This window comes from Pseudoliparis swirei, chromosome 22 (assembly GCF_029220125.1).
Source record: "Pseudoliparis swirei isolate HS2019 ecotype Mariana Trench chromosome 22, NWPU_hadal_v1, whole genome shotgun sequence".
Classification (NCBI taxonomy): Eukaryota; Metazoa; Chordata; class Actinopteri; order Perciformes; family Liparidae; genus Pseudoliparis; species Pseudoliparis swirei.
In genome coordinates, this window is record NC_079409.1 from 11,116,951 (window position 1) to 11,131,351 (window position 14,401).

At 39.0% G+C, this 14,401-nt stretch overlaps 2 protein-coding genes across 3 annotated transcripts; both read right to left on the minus strand.

The window, feature by feature from the left end:
- Positions 1-2,517: 2,517 nt before the first annotated feature.
- On the minus strand, positions 2,518-7,481 carry si:ch211-254p10.2 (solute carrier family 40 member 1). Its single transcript, XM_056444711.1, has 9 exons — positions 7,388-7,481; positions 7,229-7,296; positions 6,905-7,064; positions 6,506-6,621; positions 6,198-6,324; positions 5,777-6,031; positions 4,919-5,153; positions 3,720-4,165; positions 2,518-3,151 (listed from the first exon to the last, which is right to left on the minus strand). Exons 1-9 carry the CDS (start codon positions 7,479-7,481, stop codon positions 2,892-2,894), a joined length of 1,761 nt encoding a protein of 586 aa, XP_056300686.1. The 3' UTR covers positions 2,518-2,891.
- LOC130213138 (sodium-dependent neutral amino acid transporter B(0)AT3-like) lies at positions 7,197-14,279 on the minus strand. 2 transcript variants are annotated; one of them, XM_056444587.1, is made up of 10 exons: positions 14,114-14,279; positions 13,258-13,398; positions 11,835-11,972; positions 11,556-11,737; positions 11,059-11,169; positions 10,846-10,958; positions 10,462-10,751; positions 9,581-9,740; positions 9,335-9,497; positions 7,197-9,107 (listed from the first exon to the last, which is right to left on the minus strand). In XM_056444587.1, the coding sequence occupies exons 1-10, from the start codon at positions 14,277-14,279 to the stop codon at positions 9,045-9,047; spliced, it is 1,527 nt and encodes a 508-aa protein (XP_056300562.1). In that variant the 3' UTR covers positions 7,197-9,044. The 2 variants fall into 2 exon arrangements, with proteins under 2 accessions (XP_056300562.1, XP_056300561.1); XM_056444586.1 differs by having other exon boundaries at positions 7,197-9,217.
- Between the last annotated feature and the right edge of the window lie 122 nt (positions 14,280-14,401).

Genomic DNA, 14,401 nt, shown 5'->3' on the forward strand with positions numbered 1-14,401 from the left:
CCTTCTGAGAGAACGTTAGTGAGACAAAGCCAGGAGGACAACTTTAGCTTTCATGTGCTACCACTGACCCAGTTTCTCAAGTAAATGAATAGCAAAGTAAGAATGCCTTAAGTCAGACGTGTTAGCAAGCTTGCTTTAAAACGTTGTCTTTATCCACGGACTACCATGACAACCATGGGCCCTACACTGTTGCTGTAGGCCTGCGGCACTGCAAATGAGTAGAAGAGTGATGCAACTCTACTGAGCTTGTTGCAGTAGAGGCTACCCTTTGTAAAATAACATTCAATCAAGTAAAGAAATTCAACAGCTGCAAAATATCGTAAAAGTGAGAGAAGATATTTAATAGCAGATACATTAACATCATCTTATTGAATTAATATCTCATCCATGTTGTCTGCATTATTACCTTACAGTATTTCTCGAACCCAAATCAACATTAGACATAGAGAAATGTGATCCCTGGTAGTGTTCTTTCAGACATAGAGGTTTTAGGAGACCGTGGTGGGGACAGTATGATGAACATTAAAGAACATTAAAGAACCGTACAGCATACTGGCATCTTCACCTCTGTGTAAAAGAAAGATAGATGAGTTTCTGCTAATAATGTTTTCTAGATTTTTCCAAGATGTTTCTATACAGATAGAATTAAAAATGCCCTATCTACTACACACAACATATGAATTGGAAGTTATATTGGGAAATACCTGAAATGAATGCTGTCTAATACAACCACTCTATCATCAAGGCTTGGAGAGTTACCGCCTTTACACATCTAAACTGCTGCACAACACGAAACCGAGATGTTTGCATAGTTGCATAGGGCAACAATAATTGACTCTTTAACTCCAGATCGATATTCATCAGGCCTGCAATGTTGTGGACAGCTTCCAGTAAAACAGCCTCCTACTCCAACAACAATTCTTCCTGGCAAGTTGCCGTTACGAGCCTATACTATATATAAACAAATATATAAGAGGCTTTCATTAGCCATAGAGTTATACAGAGCGGCAGCTACTATTCAGTACTTGTGGTAAACTAGTAATTCAGAACTCTTTCATTAGTGGCAATATTGAAGGTACCATTTCTTGCCTTCCTGTGTATACTCATCTATAATTTAGATAGTTTACATCATGGTGATGGCAGACAATACAGATGACATATGAGAATTTCTAGAGTAAAGATTGGATTTCCATGTAATCTATTTCTAAATGCTCTCCGTCTTGTGTCTTTGTTCTATCCATCCTCATACGTCCTCCTGTCGATAATAGTCATCAATATTCGAGTCACTCTTTAGTGGTGCTGCATACTTATTGAAAGTCAGAGAGTTAAGATAGGTTGTAAACATACTGTGTGTGTATTGTGTCTCAATTTGTACGGTAATAGTGCACATTACCTTAAACTGGCCTGATGCTGACCATTTAATATGAAATTGATCTCTGCTGGCCAGAAAAAGCTCTTACATCTGCATTTATGGGTACATGCTGGATTTGTTCTCCTTCTTACAGTCGGCCTGTTACACTATATGTATTCTGCCTATGTGCATTATAGCCTGCGGTTGTGACAGGTTAGTATGATTGATAATGAATTACCTGTTCATGTTGTACTATATGTCTGGTTATATAAGCTGTCTTTTGGTTGGACCGCAAGTTCAAGGACTAATAAAGTCAGTTGTCAACAAAATCTATTGTACCCTTCTGGAAATGTGTGTACGTATGTATATATATATATGCCTACATATATATGTAGAGTACACACGGTGGTGTTTTTTTGCAGTTTATTGACATGAATTAGGAGAAATTCATAGAGTGTAACATTTGCTGCACTTTATTTGACATTACATCGGACCTATATTTATTTGTGGATTATTTGATCAGAAGACTTGTCATAATTATCAGTCTCAAAAATAAGGACAACATACAATACAGAAATTTCACAGAGAAATTATACAAATATATTGAAATGTGTTGCTGATTGTATGACAAAAGTTTAAACTTTGATGTTATTTCCATTGTACAAGAAGGATATATGAAAACATACAGTAGGTGAGAGTAATTCCCAAGGCATATTCACAACAGTGTTCCTGTCCTTAGTTGAGGTGAGGTCATGTTTAAAAAAATAATGAAGCAATGTGTAATACAACACTGCCGATGAACATTTGCTATTGACGTAACACTAACTTCAAACATCTTCACAAAATGAAGATTGCTTTTCTCTTGGATTTTTATAAAACTATTAATATCACTCTATATGGGAAGGAAATAAAGTTTGGAAACTACTCTTGTATTTATCTAAGTACACAAGCAGTTAGAATAAAATAGTATTAAAAGTTTGATGAAAGTACATGGCGTGATGTGATCATTTGTGTTGTTCTAATGCATAAACCAGGGTACCTGCTCAAAAGAAAAGCAAATATTAGCTTGATTCATCCACAGAGAAACAAACCAGGGAAAGGAAATACTTTCACTTCAGTCCATTTAAAGGGGGGGGGGGGGGGGGCTGCTTTTCAGATTAATTTTTCCCAATCAAACAATCTCACATCGAGTTCAGTTTATGTTCCTTTTTGGACATCCTGGAATATTTCCAAGTGGACGGATCAATGCTGCATTTATTGTAGCTGCCTCAACTTATATACACGGAGGCAGAGTGTGTCTCCCACTCTATTTCACCTGAGTTCTTGTTTTTCTGCTATGGCACATGGCCCTGCGGGAAGAAAGCAACCGAGGTGGGACAGGCACTTGCTGTGTTGTGCTGAAATGAATGGCTAAGTCGGGGGTGGATTGTTGCAATAAGATTCCTGAAGGAAGAAGAGGGAGACATTCATTTCACAGGTGCGGAGTGGAGTCAGTGCTGGTGAGCATCTCATGCTCTGATGTGTGGCTCGCGTCTGCTCCTTAGGTGTCGTGAAGGCGTTTCCTCTTGACATTGTGTGCATACAGGAAGTACATTGTGTGCCCAGTGGTGATGAATAATACAGAAATGATAACTAGGATTCCAAAGTCCTGTGGCTGTGGAGCAGAGATCACCATGATGAAGTGAAGCAGATCCATCAGGTAATTTATAGAGCTCTGCACCCCGTTTACTACGCCCCTCTCTGACTCACAGATGTTCTCCTGCAGGAGCTGGGTCACTGTCAGGTCGAAGGACCAGAGACCTAAAACACAGATGTCATTGGGTTTTAAAAGTTGCCCTGGCCATTCAATTAGCCAGTAGTCAAAATGCCTCTGCATTTATTCAGCTCTTCACACAATAATGGAATGTTTGGGAATAGTCAATGAGAGCCCTACTCATAGGCTATTGATTGAAACAGACATTTACAATTGTTAAGGGATCTTTTGTGGCATGCTGTGGCCCAGTGGTTAAGTTGCATATCATATAGTAACGTTTCAACTCTATGCCACTACATTAATACTGTAATTGACACTAATGTACTGAAGTTGTACAGTTGTTTGACAATGCTCCCTGCTGGATGGACTATGTAATGACAACATTATCTAACTAACTGTAATCATATGTTTGTAATTGTTTTGCATTTTATTTATTTCGCAATATATTCATAAGTCATGACATGATAATGTGGGCTGATAGTATCTGAATGCCAATGTATGGGTGAAGCTCTACAGTTGGCAGCATTCCCATGTATGTAAATTCAATGTAATATAGACCAATTTAAGTTTAGTTGTCCATTGAAACCAGTCAGCTTTGGATGTCCTTCTACTCACCAATGTGTGCTGTGATGACACCCAAGAACAGGAGGATAATGGAGATGTACGATTCTGGCGCCGTGTCAGAGGGAACGTTGTCAAAGAGCACAGTGTTGTTGGTCCAGTGGATGGAGGAGCGGTCAGGTAGCAGGGGCTGATTGCTGCTTCCCCTCAGGGAGTAAGTGTGTTTTTGCCTTTTGCTCGCCACCCCTCCGAGCTCAGAGGAGGAGTTGGAGGTAATGTAGGGCATCAGCAAGCTAAGATCCATAGGGCTGCCAGGGGCGAACACAGAGCACACACACAGCAGCAAACAGCCCAGGTGGAGGCAGCTTGAGATGATGCCTGTGTTAACCAGGCCGCAGGACTTCCTGAGTCTGGTGAACATCACGGTGCCCATCAGCCCTGTAATAGCTGATACACCCATCAGCAGACTAAGGAGAGAGCCGCTTATGCCCTGCGTGTACACTCAAAGAAATGACTCATTGGATGAACTCAATTAAATTGTTGGCAGGTTTTCCATCCAATAATTATATGCAACTCCAACTCAAATTTAGCACATCAGTGCAATACAATGTAATTAAGTTAGTCCAACTCATTTGAATCAAATACTTCTAAAATAAAATAACGATATTCATTAAATTAAATTAATTTGTGTTTGTCCAACTCAAAATATAAACTAACTAACTAACTAAGAAAATATGCAAACTCCACACAGAAGGAAAGCCCCGACTGGGAATTGAACCCACAGACCTTTGGCTTTGAGGCGACAGTGCTAGCCACTACACCACTGCACAGCCCTGAAAATGTCTTCACCTCATGTAAACAACTGATTTTCAGCTGGCGCATGCGCAAAGGGTAGTCCTCAATGAAACACATTTATTTTGAGTTGATATGCACACCATCTAACCTAAATAAATCTAATAAATGAAAGAATTCATACATTTTGTGTTCCACCCATTAAATATAAATATCTATTTTTGTAATTGATTTATTTAAATGTATCAAACAATATTTAAATGTGTCACCTCGAAGAAGGGCTTGAATCGTTTTTGTGAGTGTAACCTAAATAAATCTAATAAATGAAAGTATTCATACATTTTGTGTTACACCCATTCAAAATAAATATCTTCGTTTTGTAATTGATTTATTTAAATGTATCAAACAATATTTAAATGTGTCACCTCTAAGAAGGGCTTGAATCGTTTTTTTGAGTGTAGGCGTAGCCAGTGGTGATGCAGTCAAAACCCAGTACGGTGGTGTAGAGGAAAGCCAGACCCATTCCTGCCAAGAAGACCGGCTGGCGATAGTAGGCCCTCCAGCCGTCCTTGCAGGTGCTCACCAACCAGCGGAACCTCCGGAAACACAGTGGCAGGTTGGGGATTTTTTTTATGTGCAGGCTTGTGTTACAGTTACCCTCTGTGAGAGGTTGAGGCTGTGCAGCATTATCTTCCCCTGGTAAGAAAAAGGAACATCATCCATCAATTCTGTTCAATTTCAAAGGTACATCTGGTGTTCTGCACCCTTTTAGCTCTATGTAATGCGCGAGTTCATATCATCTGTCAAATACTGACGAGTGATGCACCGATCTTACTCGTGTCCTGCTTTTTGATTCAGTATTAGCAAGATATCCGGTATTGGTACATCCCTTATACAGACCATCTACACTTATCTACGTAAACGTTAACATTTATATGTAGATAAGTGTAGATGGTCCATGTAGACTGTGGCAGTTGGGCGCCGCACATAAACCAAGAAAGTAGTTTTAATGTACACTGTAGTATACTACATATTAATATACTAGTAAACTGCATAATCACCTACAGTCAACATAACATGCCGTATGTCGTCTTTACATTGCTCTGCAAACAAGGATTGTTAACATATTTTCACCTAATGCACAGCTCTAAATCTTATTGTTACACTTATTTTGTGATATCTACAAGCAGGTGTAGGACCCCGTAATGTTCACAGATCTTCATGCACATTTTCAGTAAATCTCATAAAATTCTAAAGTTACTGCGGAAGTCATACATCTTAAAAAAAACATACAACAACAAAGACCACATCATCCATACCTTGTGACTTTCTCCTCTCCAGCCTCTGCAGATACACCTGGTCCACCTCCACCACCGGTGGCTTGGCTGACAGAGCCGGGACGATGCGGAACACCCGTGACAAGAAGAAGAACTCCACAATGAGAGACACAACGTTCCAGCCCAGGATGAAGCCGCAGCCAACTACATTGGAGGCCAAGGTCATGACCTGTCCCACTGCTAGTGGGGCCAGGATGTTCGTCACCTGATCTATCCGCCTCATGGTTGCATTCATTCCTTTTGGTAGGATCAAAGACACAGAGATTAACCTGCTTCCACTGGAGGACAGTCAGCAGGAGCAGAAACGGAACAATACCTGATATTCTCTGGAATTCAAGTATTTATCGTGCATAGACAGTGATGTGTGACAGACAAGTGGGCTAACGGATCATTATCCCCTCACCAGCTCGGTGACCTCGGTTGTAGCCTGTGATAACCACAATCCAGTCCCTCTGAATGGCAATGGTCAGTGCGGTGCTTGCAAGGTTTGCCACATCTGCCAGGACGATCACCACCGTATAACAAACCACCTTGTGTAAGTTATGCGATGCAACATGTTACTATGACAGCACAGAGGAGCCACAAGCTCAGGAGCAGAGACAACAGGGACACAGGACAGAGGGAACAACAGCAGCAATAACTCCTCCTGTAATAATCATGGTCTCCGGTTATTGAATGTAATTACGAGTCAAACATGTAGAGTCTACTCACAGTGAGCCATCCATCCCAGATCTGTTCAATCCTTTGCTTATATGAGAACACCAACATGAGCACAAAGCTACACACTGTCACAGAGATGTTCTGAATGAAAAGAGACGCATGTGCAACTAAAAAAGGGGACAAAAAAACAGTTTTAGATTTTTACGACAGAGACGATACATCCTGTAAAAACTGAATCCTGGCCTTGAGATACGGGAGCCTTGTGCCTGAAGTGGTTTTGAGTTTGGCTTTCAAATCAGGGACTGATTTCTACTTGAGACATCCGCTGAATGCAATTTACCAACTGGGTGGATAGGAAAATAGCTGACTTCTGCGTCTGAGATTGAGATCCACAGTTATATCATATATGGCATGCTAAAATATTCAAATGGGTGGTAAATTGTTGCATACCTTTATTCCTGGGATTGCGATCAACCCAGTCTCCAATCAAAGCCCCGAGAAGGAGGACAGACCCAGCCACTAGCAACCCAAACACTGCCGTCAACAGCAGGTTACGGCCGTAGAGCTCGATCAGGAACACAGAAATTGCAAAGTGCCACATGCGGTCACCCTGATCAACACAACATAAAAGGGTATAATTACGTTTTGTTTTGCAATGTGCTTTATGTATGCAGGCACAAGATGTCCACTTAAGTAAGCTACCTTGCATTTATTTAAATTTCTATGTTTTATCTATTTCTCCAGGAATTAGTTTCTTCAGGAAATGACTCTTACCCACATTGACAATACTCCACTGACATAGATGAGAAACTTGGGACCCTTGAGGTAGATAAGAGCTGAACCTTTCAAAGAATCACAGGGAAATTAAATAAGCACACATATTAGCTATAAATATATTGCACACATTCTAGTTTGATTCAAAGTTGAGCTCACCTGGTACACTCCTATTCCTATTTGCTGTGATGTCGTCGGACTCGGACTCGACCACAACCCCCCCACACTGGGAGGCGTCTGCTCGCTGGGACATTTCCTAGTGTGGGATCTTCGGTCAAAAAACTGCTGAACTTGTTGCGCTCTTGTCCCATTGTTGATAGCACAGTGGCAGTAGATCACAGCATCACGTGGATGTTTTGAAAGACTCCTACTCCACGTGGTTGTTGATGATTACAAGAATGTTTAGACCACTTATAGGATTATTGGCTATTATCATACTTGAAAGAAATTATATTGACAGGACCAAAAATCAACATACAACATAATTTTTTCCTAGACAGAAAGTTTACAAAAGTGGGAATGCCATGTCCTTTTGAACAGTACATCGTCAGTAAACAGTTGTAACCTCTTTCACATTCCTCACACTTTGAATAGGGCATGGATAATGGCTGCCATAGGAATGTGAATAGGATCAAACTGAAAAGTGTATCAAACAATATGATTTTGCAGTCACATTAGTGTGACATCATGCATAGCTTTGTAAATGCTCTCTCAAACAAACAATAATTAAAGTGCTCACAAGTCAATGCAGGGTCAATCGTCACCTTTGTTCTGATGTTGCTCTCAATCCTCGCCGTTATTCCTCGATGTTTTATCTTGTGCCATGTATCCTACATTGGGATGATAGTCTTTCCTGAGAGCTGGAATTCATACTGTAGTAGTTTGAAAGGCTTAATAACATCACAGTGTTCAAGTGCACCTTTGTATGAAAGTGCCAGAAAAGCAGCACGGGCAGTGGGACAACAAAGGCCGCCAGCATATTCCAAAGCACGTGACACCGGGGGGACAATATCACCGTCCAGCCACACCACAAAAAGGACAACTGTGTAACTCGTATGGCTCAAAATACACACATGCGCATGGTCAGTGAGCACATGCATGTTCCCTCACACACACAAGAGCCGTTCTACTCGTCTCATACACCCACATGCACTGTTGACATGCACAAAAGTGACATCAAAGATGCAACACCAGCTCACTCTTCACACTTGCAGATAACAGCAGGGGTAGAAGGCAGACTACTATTATATCTTCATAGACAGGAAGGTGATTTACATGATGAAGATGATGATTTTAGCAGATTAAACAGTGACACAGCCTTGCTACTGATAATATTAATAATGCGCTTATCCATCACTCCTCTTTTTTCCCATTCAAAACATCAACAGAGGAAATGAACCGATATTCAGTTAGTCTTTTGGTATTCTGTTTATTGATATGTTTCCCCTTCGATATTGTCCTCCATTGATTTGATCTAGCAGACAATGTTTGCATTTCCTCTAACAGAAATATACTTGTGCACATCTTTTTTTAAAGTTTGCTTTTTGATAACATACTGAAATGATAGCTATAACTATTCAAGTGATAATGTAATTTAAACTGTAATGTGATTAGATGTTTATTATACCATACTATACAAAAGATTAAAAAACCCAAAACATGAAAATAATCAGTAACAACACTTATTGTTTTCAATTGAAAAATACACAAGGTTATTAAATGACAACGTATCTCAAATATGTACCACTTGTCGTCCTGACCACCAATCAGATGAAACAAATGAAAAAGTTTAATTTACAATTCTCCATGACATAATTCATTTCCATATGGATTTGGGTTGTGCCTTTTCATGATGTACTTCTTCAGGAAACCCAGGAATCTGTAGAGCGCCACAAGAGGAATTGATACAACAGGAAGGACAGATAAGAGCACGCAGATAACAAGCACCCATTCAGGATAGTGCTGAACATCAGCGAGGGGGAAGTGCACCTATAGGGGTGATGGAGTGGACAGTCAATGTTATTTCTTTTCTTTTTTTTCATTGTGCACCAAATTTAACAAATTCCCCCCAGTGCCACTGTAGAGCAAGCGTAAAATCTTTCTTACGTATTCTGGGTTCCAGGTGTTATATGTTGGTCGTTTCTCAGCCTCGACGACGACGTATGCCACAAACACCACCAGCAGCATGAGAGGACTGATGAAGCGCCAAGTGGCCTGCCAGTAGATGTTTGGTCTCCGCCCGGTCATCCATTCGATGTCGTCATTAAATCTGTGGGAAAATGGAAACCCTCTGTCAAATCGTTCAGATATGTTTTCATATTGCAAGTATAATGACATGTATTACAATATCACCTGTTTATTCCATATATATACACCACACTGATGATCTCAAAGAAGGCTATGATAAGCAGAGGCATGGATCCAACATAGCTGTTGAAAATCTCCAGCCAGTAGTTTCCAGAGCCCAAAGTGAAGAGGAGGGCCACAGTAAAGGAGCTGAGGCACATTAACCCTTTAAGCAAAAAGAAAAATACAGGATGTTTTGTTGTGCAATAATGACCGACATCCTAAATTAAGTCAAACCGAAGCCTTTCAGACAGTATGAGTCTACAAACATCCTTTAAGAGCCTCTTTGTATCTGAATGAAAAGTGTGTGCACAATATTTATTTTACACTTGAAGACAAATGGGTCAAAAAGGAAATCTACACAAGACTTGGAAAACAAAACTATTGTATCCAAGAGGCAGCGCTACTATTCGTCAACAGGTGGGCTTTCACAAATGACTTTTTTGTAATTTTCATTATCAATGGTAAGTATAAGTAATATTATTTTTTTAGTCTTACAATATAAACTTGTGTTAGTTTCCCAAATTCGTTGATTGCAAACACTGTACTGGACTATCGTGCAAGTGAGATGTGTGTGGCTGCAGGAGTCAATACATTCAAAGCGGTTTTAAGAAATCTAATGTACAAATTAATCTGCCGGGTGAATGACTCCGAAAAAGAGATCGTCATGTTTTTATGAAATATAAAATTCAGCACTACACGTTACCAGTCCCAGCTGTGGAGACACTGGTACATATGTCTATTTATAAAGCATGTGTAGTTCTTTGTTTTTTACTTGTGATTTTGTCTGTATTTTATTATATTTTAATGTTGTGTGCTATCTGGACCTTGAGTCTGTAATAAAAGTTTGATTGATTGATTGTAAGTTATGAGATCTTTCAGTTTACCTGTGAAGATTTCCTTAGGAATCCAGGATGGAATTTTGTGCAGGTCCAGCAGAGGCGTAAGGACCCCCTCTAGATTTCCAAACATGGAGGACAGGCCGAGGCTGAAGAGCATGACGAAGAAGAGCACTGCCCACACCTGAGCGCCTGGCATTTTGATCACCGCTTCAGTAAACACATTGTAGTTTTCATTTGCCTTAAATCCAAGAATGGCAAAAATAGGAATAGATGCATATATCGATGTAAAACTGTTCACGCAGCCGACAATTAGGGCATCTCTCTCACAATTATTCCTGCAATGATTTTATAGGATTTTTTTATTTTTATTTACTTTGTGCATAATAGTGTTTTTCGTTTATAATAAAAAAGTGTTCATAAAGTTCTTACTTCTGAACATTGTAACTGGAAAAAGCAATAAGTCCCCCAAAAGCCAAAGACAAAGAGAAAAAGATCTGAGTAGCCGCGTCCAACCAGACCTTAGGATTCTTCAGAGTTTCCCACTGTAATAAAATGTAAGAATACTTGTTAATTATATATCATACTGAACTCATTAGATTTTCTCATGAAATTATTTAAATGTGAAGCTAATGACAAACTTACATTTGGTGTGAAAAGATATATTAAGCCATCCGTGGCCCCAGCCAGAGTCAAGGATCTGACCAGGAAGATGGTCAAAACGAGGTAGGGAAACGTGGCCGTGACGTAAATAGCCTGTTGAAAAGGTTTTGATGCTGATACAATATTTCATATTCACACTGAATATAATTTGAGATTTTTGTAACGCTTTGTTGTTCCAACTTCAGAAGAACTAAAGCGTCCTGTGAGGGTGCCGTTAGCAGCTCTGAACACTTGAATGACTGCCACTTGTTTTGATGGTGAACAACATTATTATTTCGTCCTGCTTTTGCTGAACTTATTGTCATTATGCTGTTTGAGACAATAGTTTTAATAGATTTTAAAAGTTTGATGTATAACTTGCGTGTAGCAGTGATGAAAGTTGAGATCAGGATTTTAATTTGACCAAGAACAAGAAGATATACCAACAAATATATAACACTAAAAATAGTGTTTAGATCTACATCAAACGGGTAATTTACCTTTCCAATAGTCTCAATTCCACGTATGAAGCAGATGTACACGAGGCACCAAGCAGATGCCAGACACAGCACGAGCCACCACTGCAGGGGCCCACTGGTCTCGATGTTTGGTGTGATGTTCAGGGTCTCACGATACCAGAAGTAGTTCACTGGGGAGCTCTTCTCACACTCACTTACATAGCCTGGATCAAAGAGTATTCATCATGATTTACTTCATTTTTACTATGATCATTATTCCGCATTTATGGTTCATTGATATTATCATGATGTAAACATTACCAGTACGATTCAAGTTCAACGGGCAGTCCCTCCAGGGAAGTGGACTTTGAAAGGAGTGGAAGAAGTACCAGAGGATCCAGGCCAGGATCATGTTGTAGAACAGACCCACTAGGAAGGAAACTACCAAGGAAGCCACACCTGTGTGTACACATTGACATTATTCACCAAGAAATGTATATATATTTTTCTTTAGCATCTTGCTTCTCTGAGGAACGTTCATCGATACCCAGTGGTGTAATGGACCAAAGTGGATTTAACTAAGGACTCTACTTGAGTACACATTTTACTTGTACTTTTATTCTGGTACCTTTCAATTACTTTCTTGGGACTAATTTTTTTTAAAAGAAGATAAACCATCGAGAACCAATTCACAAGAGGCCATATAATTCCTCAAATTTGTTCTTAAATTAACATGTGGATCTTTTTTACTGCCATTCTGCATGACCTCATACTATCTGGAATAGGCAAACCAACCATTTCAAAGAGATACTTTTGATACATCACAACGCCATTGTTGAAATCATGTAAACATGTTCAGTACCTTGTATACAAATAAAAAATAAAAGCATTAATGCGTTTATTTTCTAACATCAGTCAAACAAAAAGAATGCCTGTTAGGCTTTCATATAAGACTGCGTTATAAGTATGCTACAATTATCAGAGCAATTTTAACATTCAGGCTCCCTCATGTGGCTCAAATGTGTACTGCAGATAAAGAATGTTAAAAATAAGACAAAGATATTCTGCAAATGGTTTAAAAACATCTCCGGCATTCCACCAAGGGGCCTTAACCGATTATTTGTGAATGACTGTTTTAACCCTCACCCTCAGGTATTGTGTTTGTCATATCCCACTGGTGCTTTATTCTACCACTCCGGTGTCTTTCCAATGTCTCAAGACTTTGTTGATCACTTGGTTAATAATGACTTCATATCGCTGTATTCGGTTTCATTAGTCCTTTTAAATTGGTGTCTTTGGGGAAGTCAAAATACCTAATTGCAAACTGTACAGTTTTAATGATAAGATAGAAAAGATAGATCCAATGTTTGCCATTACTGAGTCTTATTTACAGTAATAGGGACACAAAGATTTTCTCAATTTTTCTTATTTTTACACAGCATTCCCTAAATAATTAATACAAATTAATTATTTTAAGAAAATAAAAGTTTTTTTTTTCTATGATGGTTGTTTTTTTTACAGTTGTTTTTATTTGGGGTCACTCCCAGGGAGACTAGTCAGTAGTCCTCATATGTTAAATATGTTGGTAAGATTGGGTGTTATTGGAGCATTTTCCTGATAATTCTTTTACTTGAATAACATTTTACAGAACTTTTATTTGCAACAAAGTATGTTTACAAGTACTTTAACTTAAGTAGAGCATCTGATTACTTCTTTCACAACTATTGATACCAAACCTTCTTACCTAAACCTCCCAGATAAGGGGATATTGAATTCCACACCCCAACACTTCCCATGCGGAGCCGTTGTCCGATGGCCAGTTCCATGTGCAGCAGAGGAAGTCCCTCGAACACAAAGGCAATGCCATAAGGAATCAGAAACGCACCTTGAAATAAAGCACATTTAGAAGGGATGAAAAAGGCCAAAATGATTGTAATAATTGAGAATGAAACAATACATCTTACATTTTCAGGAAGCGCTTTACTTCAAAAACATTGCTATTGTCTTTATAGTTGAAGGTCATTCAGTTTCCCATTACTGGACATTGTATTATCAACACGCAGAGCTTTATCACACTAATTCCCAGCAATAGATCTTGGCTTGTGACAGCCATGTTTTCCCTCATCATTTGATCTTCTATTGTATACTTACTACTGTATGGAGTTGTGAATAAAAAATTTCAGTTGGTTTATAAAGGATCCATTTTGAAAAGTAGTGAACTATCCAAGTATTGTCTTATGTCAAACACAGCTAGGGGAAAAAAAGGAAAAAGAGGTGCCCCAATCACTGCTGGGATAAATCTCCCTTAATCAGTGGTGACATCTAAGTAATATAATATAATCCTTTTGTTCAGACATATTGTTCAGACATATTGTAAAAAATAAGGTGTGACTTGTTACCCTGTTATTTTTTTTATTTTTTTTTCATTACTTAAGGAAATACAATTTATAAAATAAAAGATTAATGAACTTTTTTTATTAATAGGATTCATGAGCAGTTTAAACAGTTTAAGTGTTTGGATTATTGCCTTTAAAATGACTCTCTCCTTTACTTTCTTGTGTTAACATTACGAAGTGCACTGTAAATAAAAAGGCTCTTACCTCCACCATAGATTTGGCACAGATATGGAAATCTCCACACATTTCCAAGTCCCACAGCAAAACCTATGCAGGTGAGCAAATATTGAACTTTATTGTCCCATTTTGGTCTTTCAGTAATTTCTTTTGGTCCGTGAACCTGCTCAGCACTTCCAGTTTCTCCATCCATCACTTCTTTGTCCCTTGTTATTGTCGTTGATTTAATGACGGTGGCTTGCTACCTGTTTGTATCAGGTGACGGAGGGGTGTCATTTGCTTTATCAGCCTTATACATCGTGTTGGCCCTTGAGG